This window comes from Erinaceus europaeus, chromosome 3 (genome assembly GCF_950295315.1).
Source record: "Erinaceus europaeus chromosome 3, mEriEur2.1, whole genome shotgun sequence".
In the NCBI taxonomy this organism is placed as follows: Eukaryota; Metazoa; Chordata; class Mammalia; order Eulipotyphla; family Erinaceidae; genus Erinaceus; species Erinaceus europaeus.
Window position 1 is genome coordinate 18,904,273 of NC_080164.1, and position 16,629 is coordinate 18,920,901.

A 16,629-nucleotide genomic window follows, 5' to 3' on the forward strand; every position below is an offset into this window, starting at 1 on the left:
ACAATACAACCCCCACTAGGTCCTCTGTCATCCTGTTCCAGGACCTGAACTTTCCCCTCCCACCCACCCCAGAGTCTTTTACTTTAGTGCAATACACCAACTCCAGTCCAAGTTCTGCTTAGTGTTTCCTGATCTTGTTTTTCAACTTCTGCCTGTGAATGAGATCCTCCTCAAACTCCCTCTTATGAGTGGCAGAGCACTCCTTACCTGATCCAGGAATGCCAAGGCCTCCCACAGTGATTGAAGGAGATGTGATTCAGCCAGATGAGCTGGCTGCCCCCTAAGCTGGCAGTTAAGGCTGGATGGGTCTCGAAAGGAAAGAAGCCCCAGGCTGGGGTGACTTCTTTCAAATGCCAATACCACACTTCACCTACACTACCCTCTAGGAATTTTGAGAGAGATCATTTGTTTTAGAACCTGTGGAAACCATGATAGACGTACTAACTACTGTGCACAGAGCACTTTCCATGAACAGAACATGGCTTAAGCATCTCAGGGGCAATGCGAGATACTCAATTTTAGAGTAGGCTCCCGTGATCTTGCCTCCAGGGTATCACCCCACCAGAGTCCTGTCATCTGGCATTTTAACAGGGGGAGAATCTATAGAACCTTTGGTCATTCAAAACTGTGAGCTGTGCATCTTGGATGGAGCTTGAAGAAATCATGTTAAGTGAAATAAGGTAGAAGGATGAATAAGTGAATACGGATGAATAAGATAAGTCAGAAACAGGATGAATATGGGATGATCTCACTCTCAGGCAGAAGTTGAAAAACAAGATCAGAAGAGAAAACATAAATAGAATCTGAACTGGAGCTTGTGTATTGCACCAAAGTAAAAGACTCTGGGGTGGGTGGGGGGGAGTACAGGTCCAGAAAGGATGACAGAGGACCTAGTGAGGGTTGTATTGTTATGTGGAAAACTGAGAAATGTTATGCATGTACAAGCTATTGTATTTACTGTCAAATGTAAAACATTAATCTCCCAATAAGGAAATTTTAAAAAGCAACAAAAACCAAACCAAAACAAACAAGAAAAAAAAAAACAACAACTGCGTGTTGTGCCTGTAAAACCCCACCGCCTCTTTGGCTGCTGGAGGCAAAGGTGAGGCGGACGGCTGGAGGCTGGAGGTCCAGTGAGGTACCTGAGGAGCGGGGATGGGCGCACGGAGACACCTCCCTCCAGGAGTGCTTCAGAGAGACAACTCCATTTTACTGGGGTGAGAACAGGTTTATATATGGTTCGAAGAGGACAAAAAGGGGCAGAAAAGGGGAGAGGACCAATAGGGGGAGATCAGTCCAAATAAGGACTATCGGGGAAATAGCCATTGCTGGTATGTGCAACAAGGTGGCTGGTAAAGGAATTTATGGTCAGGCGGGTCCTGGTGAGTGGGGCTAATCTTACCTCTTGCCCGGGGTGGGGGGGCTCTTTTATTGTAGGGCAGTGATCCCTTCAGCTTCCCATAAGCTGAGGGGGGAAGCACCTGGCTACCTCTTTGCAGAGGGAGCCCAGGGTTCAATTCCCCCAAGGCCTGGGGTCACCTAGGGACCACTCCCCACACAAAACTGTTTATGGAACAAATGTTTATTGAGTTCTTATGGTGCATCTAGCATTGTTTTAGGTCCTGGAAATAGAGGTAAGGACAAAACAGGCACATGGCCCTAGCCTCAGGGTGCTGGCATCTAATCAGGAGAGACAAGCAAACAAAAACTTTTTTGTGTGTGTGACACTGAGAATGAACTCATGTCTGTGCACATGAACCACACTGCTGAGTAACCTTGCAGGCCAATCCTCTGTTCCCTTTTATTTTGGGGAAAGAGGTAAAAAGAGATGGAGAGTGAGAGGAGAGACACCACAGCACTACTGTACCAACATGACACCCTCTCACCTCCATTCATGGTGCTAGTATGTGGTGCTGGGATTCAAACCTAAGGCCTCACAACAAAATGTGAGGCCTTTCTCTCTGGACCTCTCCTCTCCTTTTTAGCAGTGTTAGGGATGTTCTGCAGGCAGCTGGCAGTCCATAAGCACTAACTTTGCAACCCTTACTGTCTCCATTTTCTCCAGTTTCAAAACTCAGGAGAAATCAGTGATGTAGAGAAGCAAAACAGGTAAGTGCCCAAGTCCTAGATGCCAGTGCAGAGGGGAGCCCCAGATGTGTCCTGTTCTCCTATGCAGAGAAACCTAAGGACTGGGGGAGGAGAGTTGATACCTGACTTCAGGCCGCCTTGGAATTAGGTGGCAGAGGTCCTGGAGGTGGTGCAGTGGATAAATCCTTAGCTTACAAACCCCTGCTCCTGAGTTACACACCGGTATTGCATGAGCCAAAGTAGTGCTCTGGTTCTCTCTCTTTTATATGTATGGAGAGAGAGAGAGAGAGAGAGAGAGAGAGAGAGAGAGAGAGATTGAGAATTGATGATGTTATCAAGTTGGAGGATAGGTTGGCAGAGCAGACAGCCTCCCAGACCTATACTTTGGGTGTCCTCTAACGCCCACTGCCACCCACTCTTCTGGGTTAGTAAGGAGAAAGAACAAGCTAGGCTAGGGGCAGATAGCACATGCTTCTCTGCTTGGTCTCCTCACTCCACTAGTGGAGGGAGAGGACAGGCCAGTCTCCTGCTATCCTGGGATTCAGCAGCCCCTTCCAACTTAGAGATGAGAGATGGGGAGCAAAAGAACACTTCACCCCATCATGGCGGCACCATTGCCATCTATGTGGAATGCCTGCTCTAGGTAGGAGGCCATCTGCAGTCTCTTAGGGGGTAGACCACACAAGCTGAGATTCAGGTGGTTGGCAGGGAACAGGGACACTCTGGTGCCCTTGTGTTTATGTCTGCTTGCAGGACTGGAAAGAGGGTGTGCATAGGGATGGTGACAGGTGAGTCTCTCTCCTGTGGTCACAGACATTCTCCCTTTGTCTTCATCTCTTCACACTTTGCTTGATGGGCAAAATGGAATCTGATGGACATTTGGTCACAGAGTCTGAGGAGGAAGGGAGGGGGAGGCATTCTGAGCAGAGCACAGTGATGGGAGGGGTAGTGAAGGCCTTGTCACTTCACTTTGTCACTTTCTGAGAAGTTCAGAAAGCTCCAACATTCTCCACTTCCAGAATTTCCAGGGGTCTAAAAGACAAGGCCCCAACCTCTGCACTCAGCATTCAGCAGGGGAGGTTGAGGTGGGTTTCCTGTTCTCTGTCATCTGACCGACAGGTAAAGGGATAGTGATGGATGAGAGGGTCTCGACAGATGATGGGACACTGAGCACTCACCCTGGTCTGCTGTAAGCAGTGACAATTCTATTCAGAGGAAGCCTTTTTACATCTGCCTTCTGGATTCTGCTCCCAGAGCCCAAGAGGAACCTCTGGATGGGAATCCTCACTCTGGGATGGGATTCACCTTTGGGGGCGCCTCCCGCTGTCAAGGCTCCAGCCTGAAACCAGCTTTCTCTCTAGTCCTTTCAGATATCATCCGCCACTTCAACCCCAGTGTTCTGAGACCCACATGCACCCCTGGGAAGGAGATGGCACCCCGCAGAGGGGCTGAGTAAGTCCCTAATCTGGCTTGTTCCAGGGCTGTGTGTGCCTGCTGGCCCTGGACTTGCACAGGGGAGACTGGGGATCTTGACAATGAGGACTGAAATAGTCAAAGAGGCTTAAGAATGGAAGACCATATGAAATCAAAGTGGAGTTTGTCTCACACTGATTTCTGTCTCATCAGCCTACTTTTCAGAATTACTGTGTGCCCTCTAGAACTCAGGGTGGGGTAGTATAGCCCTGAGCTCAGAGAATAGCCCCAGGATGGGGACACACTCCCAGCCCTCCCCTAAGATGTATTTCACTGCTGTTTCTCTCTGCCCTTCCCTCTGTGCAGGGGATTGTTGGCTCAGGCGGAGGAGCTGGTGAGGAGCATGAAAGAGAACCAGGTGAGAGCATCCGACGCTGGGGCTGGGCGGCCCGTGGCTGCGGGGCTGGGTTGTATCGAGCCGCTGAGGCTCCAGGGCCATCGCGTCCTGATCTTGACAGCCAGTGTGGCCTAGGCACCCCCAAAATGCAGGTTCACATTTTATTTTCCTGGCAAAGTCGTGCAAAATTCAGAAGCTACATTAAATGTCTTATCGTTTAGGGAGAGAATGGAGAGCCTGGGTTCTAGAATGAGGTCTGTGTGAGTGGCCTTCTTTGATTCTCCAATAATTAGTTGTGCTGGTTAAAGGGAATTTTTTCTTTTTCTTTTTCTTTTTTTTTTTTTTGCCTCCAGGGTTATTGCTGGGGCTCAGTGCCTGCACTATGATCCACTGCTCCTGGAGGCCATTTTTTCCCATTTTGTTGCCCTTGTTATTGCACCTGTTGTAGTTGTTATTGTTGTCATAGCTGTTGTTGTTGGATAGGACAGAGAGAAATTGACAGAGGAGGGGAAGACAGAGAGGGGGAGAGAAAGACACCTGCAAACCTGCTTCACTACTTGTGAAGTGACCCCCCCCCCCGCAGGTGGGGAGCAGGGGGGCTTAACTAGGATTCTTATGCCAGTCCTTGCGCTTTGCACCATGCGTGCTTAATCCACTACCACCAGGCCCTCTAGTTAAAGTGAATTTTAAGTTCCAGAATTCCCATTTATAAGATGAGGGGAATAAACGAGTGTGTGGCACAACTTGGGGAGAGAGATTAGACTTTCGATGTCCCTGGCAAAGGGCAATGCTCAGTAAAAACCAGCTGTCATTTCATTGGTGACCATTGCTGTTATTTACAACCATATTAATTTTAGTCTCAGAGGGAAGTCTCTGTAATATACATGCTAGAGCCCCGCTTTTCAGACACAACTAGGGATGTGTATAAGTTTGTAGTAAGCTTCCTCTAATCTCCTGTTCTCTTCTTATGTACAAATACAAAATTAAGGCCTGTCTTGCTACCAAGTTGACTCTACCCAGGCCTAGTGCCAGGACTCTAGAACCAAGCAGAAAAGCAATCAGAGTTCAAGAATTAAAACCAGGTCGGCTCATATTATAAGGGGACAGATTAGCATGGGAAATATATCATCAAGAGTTGGTTTCTCCACAACAAGAGTTTTCCAGGATTTATAGAAGAGCACTAGTGTTCTGGAAAGTAACTGGGAGGACTTAATCCAATCCTGCAACTTTGTAGTCGAGGAAACTGAAATCCCCAGAAGATGTGACCTACCCAAATTATACTTCTCATTAGAATGGAAATTGAATGCTCCTGAATCACAGTCTGGTTCTCCCAAGTGTACCTTGATGCCTCTTCAAAACAAAAATGGGGGTCCAGGTGGTAGTGTACTGGGTTAAGCATGCATAGTATAAAGCGCAGGGATCTCAGTTCTAGCCCCTGGCAGTAGTGACACTTCACAAGCAGTGAAGCAGGTCTTTAGGTGTCTATCTCTCCCTTCTCTCTCAATTTCTCTCTGTCCTATCCTATGGACAAAATGGAAAAATTGGCCTTCAGGAGCAGTGGATTCATAGTGCCAACATGAAGCCCTAGCAATAATCTCGGAAACAAAAGTAAAAGAAAAAATAACAGAAAACAAAATGAAAGTTTAGTTTTTCTTCACCATAAGTAGACAGTACTTACTACAGGAAAACTAAAGAAACAAGGATATTAAAACCATCCTTAAGCATAATAACCTAGGTAACCACTGTTGGCAAACACTTTTCCTGTCTAATCTATTTTATAAAATGAGAATGTTACTAGATACAGATTCCTCTTATAACCTTTTCCCTCAATATGACATTTCCCTTGACAGGAAGTACATTTTCTGCCTGACCGTAGAAGCTACAGCATGCTAGCCTTATTCACATTCTACAGTGTAAAGCCACTCCCATAAAGTCCTCTACTTTCAGATATTTACACTGTTATATTTTTATTTTTATGAACCAAGGTTTCATTACTATAGCTAAATATTTCATGTATTTTCATATTACATGTATTTCATATATTATATTATATTTCATGTATTTTCATATTTCATGTATTCCTTATATTATATTTTGGGAAATGGAATTGTTGAAGCAAAAGGTATACACCTTTTAGAAAAGTTTTATTTATTTATTTATTTATTTATTTATTTATTTATTTATTTTGCCACCAGGGTTAGCACTGGGCCTCAGTGCCTATGAGACAGAAAAAAAGGAAAGAAAGACAGGAGAGGTGTCACAACATCATCCCCCCCACTTAGGAAGCTTCCCTGCTGTAGGCACTCCCTCCCACGTGGTGATCAGGGCTTGAACCCAGGTCCTCACACATGGTAATGTGTGTAATCTACTGAGTGAATCACCTCCCAGCACTTTATAGAGCCCTGATCTTGCCACATTACCTTCTAGAATGATTATGCAACATATTTTTTTCATCAGTGAGACCAGAGCACCTCTCTATTTCCATGTGCAGTGCTGAGGTTTAAATATAGGCTTTCATGCATATAAGCGATGCACTCTGCTGCTGAGCCACCACCCCAGCTGGAGTTATAAAACTTCATCTCCCCACCTCTTTCTTTTTTGAAAAAATAAATTTATTGATATGTTCTCATGGGTATGAGTTATAATATTGAAAATGAAAGTTTATCCGTACTGTCTGCTGTGCTCTTCCCCATTGCCACAGCAACTTGACTTCCAGAATGACTGGAAGCTCATCAACGTGTTCTTCAGCAACTCGAGCCATTGCCACCTGTGTCTGTTCCCCCAGCAGGTAAGCTGCAGACTGGCGGGGTGGGGGGGGGGTGTTGCAAAGGCTGGGATGCGAGCAGAGTGAATGTTTGAAATCGGCCTAGTTGTCATGTGTCAGGCTGGTGGAATTTTCTAGAACTAAAGCAGAGAGGACTCAAGGGAGCATATACAGGGTTGTGTGTTTGTAACTGACCACCCTTTGTACCAGGGAAAGGAAGTGAATACATGGAGTCAACAGTTATTCTACAACAGAGGAAAATCCACTTCCTAGTTAGGTAGTATTTTTTTTTCAGCTCTTAAAAAAGTTAGAGAGACAGAGGCAGGGAAGGAGAAAGAAAAAGAGAGAAAGAAAGAGAAACCACAGCACCAAAGCTTCCTTCCATGCCATAAGGGCCAGGCCAGGACCAGAGTCATGTACAGGACAAAGCAGTGCACTATCCAAGTGCTTTCAACTCTAATTCCACTTAAGTACTGAACTTGGAAATCAAGTTTCTCCTTTTGAACAGTACAATTCACCATCATCTCCAGTTACCATGAGAAGTCTACTGTCTGTGTGAGTAGGCTATAAGCCTCTAACTTTTATGCAAACAGGCCTGAAGCATGTGTCTTCATTTATAGCATGTGTCTATGAAAGTGGCCATAACAAAAGCCCCTACTGAGCGTTGTCCAGCTTGGGTCAGTTGAAGTATAAAGGCAGCTTGGAAACCTAGGCAGTAGTGACAGAAATGGCACCCAGATTTATCCTCAGGATCTTGAAGTCTGGTTGCTACCACTGATCTGCTCATCTGTGATGTCAAAACACACATTCTCTCTTCTGGGGGCTCTGCCAGGTCACATGAGTGAAGTTACTTGAGGTGTTATTCCCTCTTTTTTTTTGCTTCTCTCTCTCTTTCTCTCTGTCTCTATCTCTACTTCATAACCCCACTGACTCCTGACCTGCCATTAAACTCTGTCCCCTACTTTAGTGATAGCAGGTCCTGGGAGAATGGCGATGGAAGCCCACCCTCCCTAACAACTTTTATTGAACATAGCTACAGGTAACCTATAGGTCTTCAATGAGCTCTGTTTTCACTTTCTGTTATCTCCCATACTAAGTGGTTTTTTTTTTTTTGTTTGTTTGTTTGTTTTTAACCAGAGTACTGCTCAGCTCTGGTTTATGGTGGTGTAAGGGATTGAACCTGGGACTTTGGAGCTTCAGGCATGAGAGTCTCTGCATAACCATTGTGCTATCTACCCCACTCCAAGTGAAATTGACATGGCATATCTATTCTCTGTTCTCCCCCCTGCGCCATGCACGTCGACATTTATTCATGAATTTGCATCAGGTTATTGAATACTAGAACAAGCATTTAAGCTTGTTGCCTTCCTCCTGATCTCTAACCAACCATGTATGCATCCATCCACAAGTGACCTATTCACTCATAAATTCATTTTCTCCTCTTACATACAGGTGTAGGCCATTACAGCTATGATGAGTTCATGCTAGTGTGTGTTTGATATTTTTAATGTGAATGCATTTTGTATTACCATCCGGGACCTTAAATTTAGGGTTTATTATGTTCCACCTTTAATTCTGATTTTCTCTGGATAAAAGTTATTCTGGAGGACAGGGAGGTGGCTCACTGGATAAAGCACAATACTTGCATGTGTTAGATCATAAGTATCAGAATGATGTTCTGGTTCTAAATAAATAAGTAAATAAAACTATTTTTAAAGTGGCTGACTCTATCAGATTTTGGGAACAGGCTCCTTGCTGGGAGCTCTAGAATTGCTCTTACCTTTAACTTTCCCTTTCCTGACATGAAAATTACATTTGGGAGGAATTTTGCTTTTCCTGGTGGCTAGCAAGTTTGGAAAGCCAGAAAATACTTCGTAGATTCATGGAACCTATATTTCTTTGTAGGGAGGGAGGGTCTGATCTGGACCTTGCTGCTATCATTTTCAGATGAGGATGGGACTTGGGGCGGGGAAAAGACAGGCCAGCTGTGAACCTGGCCATCCTTTGTTCATGTCCCCCATCCCCACCGGTGCTGAGCATACTTTGCCTCTCTCAGCAAAGGTTCGTGCAGGATGCCATGATCAAGCTCTCCGAAACCCTGGACTACTTGCACCAGAAGGTAAGGTTGTCCCCACCCCAACCCCCAGTCCTGGGGGATCTTGTGCTGGGAGCTTCCTGGAGGGGGAACCTTCAGCAACCCCTCCTTCTACAGATCAGCAGTGCTGCTACTAGCTGACCCTCAGATGACCTCACCAGATTGGAAAAAAGAAAGTTCTGGAAAGACCAGGCTTTTCATCACACAATGAAGGCCTCCAGGGCCTCACACATATGTGATTGCACTTCAGTGACAGAGAGAGGAGAGACACCACAGTGCCACTCCACTGCTCATAGAACTGATCCTGGTGCTGACTGTGATGCTCCTCTGTGGTGGCACAGGCTTTAACCTGCATCCTCACACATGACAAAAGAATTGATTCTTGAAATGCTATTTCTGAAAAGGATTTCTGGGGAGTTAGAAGCAATCTAGAACATAGTTTCCCACTGGGAACTCTCTGTGAGTCAGTTGGGGCCTTAGGAACCTTTCAGACTTTCCGGTCACAGCATGCTCTGAGACTCTAGCGAAGCTCTTTGGTTGTCGCTTCCCCTTTACCCCCTATCTAAAAGGCAACTTTTCTGTTTGAGGAGGTTCTGCATTCCTGTCGACACTGTGAAGGGAGGTCCCCTGTGAAACATGGTGAATGGTGCATTTCTGAAACACTAGTTACAAGACCTGCTGCTTTGAATTGATCCCAGCTGAATGTCCCCACACCTGATGTCCCATTTTATTTAATGAGAAACTCATTAGGCTCAACCAGGCCACAAACCAGGTTCAAAGATGGAATTCCAAAGATGCCTTCAGAAGGTGGTGGTGACTTAGTAAATTCTTGTAGCCTTTTTTCTCTTCTTAGATCCCCAGAGCCTATGTGAACCTGGTGGATCTCTCCATGTTCCTGGAGTCCTCTTCCTGGCTGGAGGACACTATGCCCACGTAAGAGGGGAAATAGTTGGGACTGGCATTTTATGAGTGGCTGTCACACACCAGACACATGAATTCATCCCGCTCATACTTTATTACTTTGATGGAGACGCAAAGGGAAGAAGAGATTGAGGAAGGACGAACTAAATGTCTGAGATGAGATACTCATGAGAGTCGTGGGTGGGTGAGACTGGACAAGAGTCACTTGCCAGTGCCCTTTTGGGGACTGAAAGAGAGGGTGAAATATTTCATCTGGTTGGTATAGTCTGGGTACCCTACCCCCAGAATAATTTCAGGATTTCAAAGCCAGCTTTGCTCAAACATCTATGAACCAACTACTGTTACTTCTAGAAACTGAAAAAAAAAATGTAACCTCAAAATATTTAATTCTCACAGAATCTGATTCACATTTACTTCTGAAGTCTTTTTTTTTTCATAGAATTTCAGCTTGTTGAGTTCAAATCATAAGATTTCTGGTCTTCCATCTAGAAAAAAAAATTGACTGGAATAAATTCTAAGAGGTTGGGGGTTTGGGTAAAGGAACAGGCAGAATTGAGGGAAAGCAGAGCTCTGAAGGTGACAGTGCACGGAGTAGGGGGAGAATGGGTTATGGCAGGGTTCTGGTGTGGGTAACAATGACTGTGTTACCCACAGTTCAGACCTGTCACTTCTCACCCAGAAAGCTAGACACTGACAATGATGCTTTTTCCACTGATGCAAGGAACATTTTAGGAGGTGCCTGCCCGAGAGCATGACAGAGTTAAAAGCTCTGAAATTAACATCTTCCCAAGTTAACACTTTTAAAATTCATTTTATTTAATGCATTGTTGAGAAATGAGCCCAGGATTTTGAGCATGTTCTAATACTACTGAATTACCTCAGTGGCCCAATTTCCCATTTTCCTGTTTACTGTTTATTTTATTGAGAGGAAATAGAGAGGAGAGATAATATATATACCAACTCCATCTTCCATGGTGTTCCCTCAGTGCCCACCATGTGCTCCCATATGGCTCCAGGGCTTGAACCTACAGTCTCACATACAACAACCCACATGCTCTAACTGGTTAGCCATCTCTCAAACACTTGAAGAGTATACCTGAGGTTGAGGTGGAAGGGTCCAAGGGAGACTAGTAAGTGACCTCTTTGGGGTGTTAGACTTATTGATTGCAAGGACTCGGTTGATTCTTTTGTCACCTCAACTGCTAGCATGAATGATACTTCCATTTTATTTTTCAGTGGAGACTCAAATCTCTTAATATTACCTTATGTCCTGTTACAATATCCTAGAGAAATTATTATTATTATTGAGATAATCTGGGGTGAACTTTATGCCTAAGGAAATGAAAGCTATGGAATTGTTGATGAACTCCTTAGTGCGTCACAGGGAAAGGTGTTGGTTAAGGAAAGATAATGTGGTATATTAAAGGGGAAAAGTGAATACTGTCGGGGATGGGGCAGTAGTACAGCAGATTAAGCGCACGTGGTGCAAAGCACAAGGACCAGTGTAAGGATCCAGTTTGAGACCCCAGCTCTCCACTTGCAGAGGGGCTAGCTTCACAAGCGGTGAAGCAGGTCTGCAAGTGTCTATTGTTCTTTCCCCCTCTCTGTCTTCCCCTCCTCTCTCGATTTCTCTCTGTCCTACCCAACAACAACAAAGCAGTAACAGCAATAGCAACAAGGGCAACAAAAAATGGGGAAAAAAAAGGCCTCCAGGAGCAGTGGATTCGTAGTGCAGGCACCAAGCCCCATAACCCTGGAGGCAAAAAAAAATTAAAAATAAAAAGTGAATACTATCATGGTTATAAGGGAATATGGAATCTTCCTGCCTAACTAAATTTCCCTTCACCATGAGGAGATTGAGAAGAAGTAGTCTCCATTCCTTGACCCAACCCTGAGGAGGGAGAGACAGGAGAACTGGGTCTCCACAGTTCTTTCCACCCTAACCTTTATTTAAAAAAATTTATTATCTTTATTTGTTTATTGGATACAGACAGTCAGAAATCAAGGGGAATGGGGTGGTAGAGAAGGAGTGAGACAGAGACACCTGTAGCCCTGCCTCACCACTTGCAAAGCTTTTCCCCTGCAGGTGGGGACAGGGGGCTCAAACCTGGGTCCTTGCACACTGTAGCATGTGCACTCAATAAGGTGCGCCACCACCCAGCTCCCACCCTAAACTTTATGTATTTCTATGCAGTGGTTTGTAATGAACTTAGGGCCTTGTGTATTAAGTGACTCCTGGACTGAGTTTTCTATACTTTTTTGAGAGGAGACTTAGACAGAAAATGAGAAGACATTATTAACACTTTTCTACCATTCATGGAACTTCCTGGTGTCATCGATGGTGTTGTTAGGTGGTATAGGGGCTTGAACTCAAGGCTCACACAAGCTAAGGTTTGCATTCTGCTGGGTAAGCTGTCTTCTGGTACAAGTTTACCCTAGATTCTCCAAAAATTTGCTTCCTCCCTTTTCCTGTACTCTCTAAGATGTTCAACCTCTTTTTCCCCACTGCCTAAAGCATACCCAGGTCCCCACAGTTCCCACTTCCCCCAGGGGCATCCTGAGTGGCCCCACCACTGCACCCACACTCATTTCTGCATGATTTTCACACACAGCCAAGAGACAGAGACCTGCAAGTGCCAAATCCAGAGCACCACGCTGTATGAGGCTGTGACACAGTGGTCCTATCAGGTGAGTGCACTCTGGAGACTTGCTGTTGGCTCACAGGGGTGGGTATCCATGGACAAGAATGGCGGTGGGAGAAATAGTTAAGGGGCATGTTTGATAGTCCAGAACCTTTCCAAATGAATTGTGAACCAAGAGTTAAGAACGAAAAAGACAACTGCTCTCAGTTTATTTCCTGACAATGGTTCAGATGCCTAAGTGTAAAATGGACTTTGTAGCCACTGGGAGGGGTGGTGGGGAGCAGTAGTGGTAACTGAGGGAAAAATTCATGAAGAACTCTACAGGTTCTCTCTGAAGTGCTCTTGGTTATTGCCCTGCCTTATACCGATGCCTTGTAAGAGATAAGCTGGTTTTGCCCAGTCTGGGCTTGTAGCCCTGACTACAGTCACAGGACAATTCCAGCCTCTGGAAAATGTGCTTTCTAGCTTAGAGAGAGACCCAAAGGGAAGACATGGATAATTCAGTGGAAACCACTGTCCCTATCAGCAAAAAGCTCAAAGTGTGACTCCTACTTGCTTGTGTCAACATCATGGTTTTTAGTTAAGAAAAAATTATGTGTGGAGTCACAGGGGCAATTCTCTCACTCTAGAAATGAGATGATTTTGAGTTATTAATGGGAAAATCTCCCTATAGAATGTCACTCTTGAAGAGACCATGGGTTCTTAGCATATATTCAGTCACAATGCATTTCTTGAACTTCCAAAGAAAGTATTTCAGGTCTGTCTCTGGGATTACCTGAAGCTGAGCCTTGAGAGGAAAATTAGTTTAGTTCATCAAAGAGCTCTGGTATATGAGCTCAGAGGGAACCTTCAGATGGCACTGGACTAAAGACAACAGTTGATACAATCCTCAGGGGCCTTCTGAGAGCTCTCTGGTCAGAGATCAGTTCTTGCTGAAGCCAAATGTAGCCTAGTGCCACAGAAAGCCAAGCGCGCTCACCTACTTCTGCATTCTTACTTGTCTCAGAAAATATTTAGACAAAAGGGGTTGGAAAACCAAGAGGTGGATCCAAGGGTATGAGGAACAATATATATAGTCTTTGCTATCAAATGATGGTTTAGGTTTCTCCATCCCAGTTATGCCGGCGGGCACAGAGCCCTGAGGAGAAGGCGAAATCAGTTCTGCTTGAGTTGCGGCTAGCAGTTATGTGGCCCCCAAATAAGACTGAGGGGCTGATCTTGCATCGACCCCTTGCACTCTCCTCTTTACTCAGCTAGCCGCTTAAAGACTGAGACTTTGCCTCCAATAAGTGGAAGAAGCTGCAGTTTCCAAATCTGCCTTAGAGAGAAATGCCAGAGAGGCTTCCTACCTGGTGTGCTTGCCTGCTGGATTTCTGATATGCTGACACTCTTCTGCAGAAGCTTAAAATTTTCCCTTAATAATTCAGATCCCATGTATTTGCTTCTTAATTTTGGTAGTTGAAGTCCTTCTAACAAGGGCAAACTGTCAAGATGTTGAGGACATTAGTTCATCTGGTCTCCTGGATCCCCCCTAGTGTGTGTGTGTGTGTGTGTGTGTGTGTGTGTGTGTGTGTGCGCGCGCGTGTGTTTTCCTAGAGAAAATCTTAACAACAGATCTGAGGCTTGCAAACAGCAAGCAGGAACTGAGTGGGGGATAGGAGTTTCTGCTCAGTGTTCATTCTTTGCTAATTCGGTTTTTAACATTCCAACTGATCCTTATGAAGTCAGTTATTAGGAACTGAGTGCTAAGAATGATTTACCTATGACTTAAGCCAATTCACCCATTTCAGGTCACTCTGTTAATCTAGAGCCGTATCAAGTAGACATCTCCCTTTAGGACCATGGTTCCCCTGAGTCTACACCTCTCTGCTCCCTTCCTCAGGAAACCTGGGAACGAATCCTGTTCTCCAGCAAGTACAACCAGCAGGAGTCCTTTGCCTTGACTTACCAGCCCTTCTTCATCAAAACAAGCCTATCTCCTCCATCAGTAAGTATGAACCACCATCTCTCATTCTCTGACCTCAGCTGACTCCACTGAACTCAGTTCTGCAGCCTCAGGGAAATACTGATAAATTCTCTTATACTTCTTGAAACAATTTGTCCACTGGGTTGTATAGCACCTGCAGACAGATTCTTTGAGGTTAGACAGTCCAGAGCTAAAGAGAAAGGTCCAGGCCTGCCTAGAGATGGCTCACCTAATAAATACACTGTGCACCTCATCATGCTGGAGTCCTTGGACTTGAGCCCTGGTGCCAAGTATCGTGTGCAGCATCAAGGGAGTTCCATGATGCTGTTGTGTCTCTCCTTTCTGTACCTATTCTTTGTCTCTGTTTTCCCCTCTGCCCTCTCTCTTCTTCTCTTTCTCTTTTGCTACCTCTCCCTCTCTCTCTGCCTCTCTCCCCCACTCCATCTCTTTATAGCTTTCTCTCTGTATCTCTACTGTAAAAATCTTCTGTGTGCTTTTGTTGTGGTTTATAACAATGGCAGGTTTATTGGGTACAACTATTGTTCGGCTACAATAACCATGTGCCAGGAGCCAACCACAAGGGCAGGAATTGAAAGTCAGAAGCATGTGAAAGGAACGAACTCCTGTCAGATGCTTGTTGAAATAGCCTTCTATACTTATAACCCCTTGTGAATTTATGTCCTGTGTCTAGCACCTGTCATATGCTCATGACAAGAGCTAACCACACCTCCTTGGCCCAGCTTCCCTTGGGAAATATTCCCAACATATCTCTATCATTAAACTAAACAAAATAGTTAGGAAAATAAATAAATGTTTTAAACAGAGGTTGTAGGCACTCAGTGAAATCTTTTCATGCCTATCTGAGAAGAGTACATTCCTACTGGTGTCAGACATTCACCCTCTTTGTTTTCCCTTTTTTGACATCTCTGAGATACCTGCAGCACTCTTTTCTGCTTCTCTTTCAGAAGGAACCTCTTCTGTGGGATCCCACTGTAATGGCCTTGCATCTCTGGAACAGCATGGTGAGTAGTGGAGGGGCCCTGGAAGGTTCCCTGTGTCAGTGGGGGCTGGAGGGGCCTGTAGAAGGGCCTTGAGGATAATCAGGGACAAGGGACCAGGACTTCAGATCTCCCCTGTCCTGGACCATCATACATCAATTTTCCTCCTAGAATAAAGCTATAATCATTTAAAAAATAGTCTTTATTACTTGAAAGGGACAAAGTGAGCAGGAACTGGGTGAGGGTGTTTACATCTCCAAACCAGTGATTCCTCATGTAGTACGTGCAATAGAATTCTGTGGAAGGTTTCTTAAAGTGTAGAGAACTGGACATCCCCACTCTCAGATTGTTGATGGTGTACGTCTGAGGTAGGGGCTGGAAAATATGTAATTCCTATGTATTCCAAAGCCAGGGAAATCTCTGAGAAACTGGACTAAGGAGTCTTTCTTAGAGGTGCCCAGTAATGCTGCCAGCACACAAGACTTTTCTGTTTTAACAGTCAGTTTCTTTTTCAGATGGAGCCAGCAGGACGTAAGGAGAAGCCACTCAGTGCAGTGGAGAGGACCTCCATCAGCTGTCCCCCTCAGGTAGGCAGGAATGAGGGTTCAGGGACTAGAATGTTATTAAATGGGCAAAGATGGATCTCCAAGAGGGTTTTCTATAAATTAAGACCTACACTGGATGAGACATTGATCTGTTGAAAATCTTGTGTCTGTTCTTATGGACCTGGGCACAGCTTTGAATACTAGGTAGACTTGAGTTTTATAACTGGGCCAAGAGAGTGTGTGGCAGAATTGAATCCCTTCTACACTAGTGGAGGGCATAGCAAGAAAACTCCAGCCCTTCTAGTCCAGAAACTCCAGATGCTGAGATGAGAGCACAGATATGTTCCTGATATATGCTAGATAAATAATTAATATCACTGAGTGCATAAATGAGAAATTGGCCACTTAATGCTACTCAGTTTTTTTGTTTTCTCAATGAATTGGCAAGGTGGTTTTTATAAATTTTTTTTTTATTACTTGGCCATAAGATCTACCTAAATTCCTCTTTTACCATATGTTATTTTTTTCTCTATACTTAGACTACCAGGAAGTCCTTATAGAAATATGTTACTTGGGGCCGGGTGGTGGCACGCCTGGTTAAGTGCACACATGACAGTGCCCAAAGACCCAGGCTCAACCCCCTGGTCCCCACCTGCAGGGGAAAGATTCACAAGTGCTGAAGCAGTGTTTCAGGTGTCTCTCTGTCTCTTCCCCTCTCTATATACCCCTTCCTCTCCATTCATGGCTTTCTATCAAAGATTATAATAAAAAAAATTAAAAAAAAGAAATATGTTGCTTTT

General features: G+C 44.8%; 1 protein-coding gene across 7 annotated transcripts in view; it reads left to right on the plus strand.

The window, feature by feature from the left end:
* The window catches only part of LOC132537450 (phospholipase B1, membrane-associated-like), a 100,042-nt gene that overhangs the window by 12,908 nt on the left and 70,505 nt on the right, over nucleotides 1–16,629 (plus strand). For 6 of the 7 annotated variants that reach the window (XR_009548881.1, XM_060186794.1, XM_060186796.1 and 3 more), the window contains exons 6-16: nucleotides 2,066–2,109; nucleotides 2,842–2,876; nucleotides 3,450–3,540; nucleotides 3,868–3,919; nucleotides 6,600–6,686; nucleotides 8,719–8,781; nucleotides 9,611–9,690; nucleotides 12,291–12,366; nucleotides 14,203–14,307; nucleotides 15,252–15,308; nucleotides 15,800–15,871. Coding sequence is in view for 6 of the 7 variants with exons in the window: in XM_060186794.1 (XP_060042777.1) it covers nucleotides 2,066–2,109; nucleotides 2,842–2,876; nucleotides 3,450–3,540; nucleotides 3,868–3,919; nucleotides 6,600–6,686; nucleotides 8,719–8,781; nucleotides 9,611–9,690; nucleotides 12,291–12,366; nucleotides 14,203–14,307; nucleotides 15,252–15,308; nucleotides 15,800–15,871 (762 nt within the window). In the remaining variant the exon portion in view is untranslated. Of the gene's footprint in view, nucleotides 1–1,834; nucleotides 1,947–2,065; nucleotides 2,110–2,841; nucleotides 2,877–3,449; nucleotides 3,541–3,867; nucleotides 3,920–6,599; nucleotides 6,687–8,718; nucleotides 8,782–9,610; nucleotides 9,691–12,290; nucleotides 12,367–14,202; nucleotides 14,308–15,251; nucleotides 15,309–15,799; nucleotides 15,872–16,629 lie in introns of all 7 variants that reach the window. The other variant, XM_060186795.1, reaches the window with a different exon arrangement.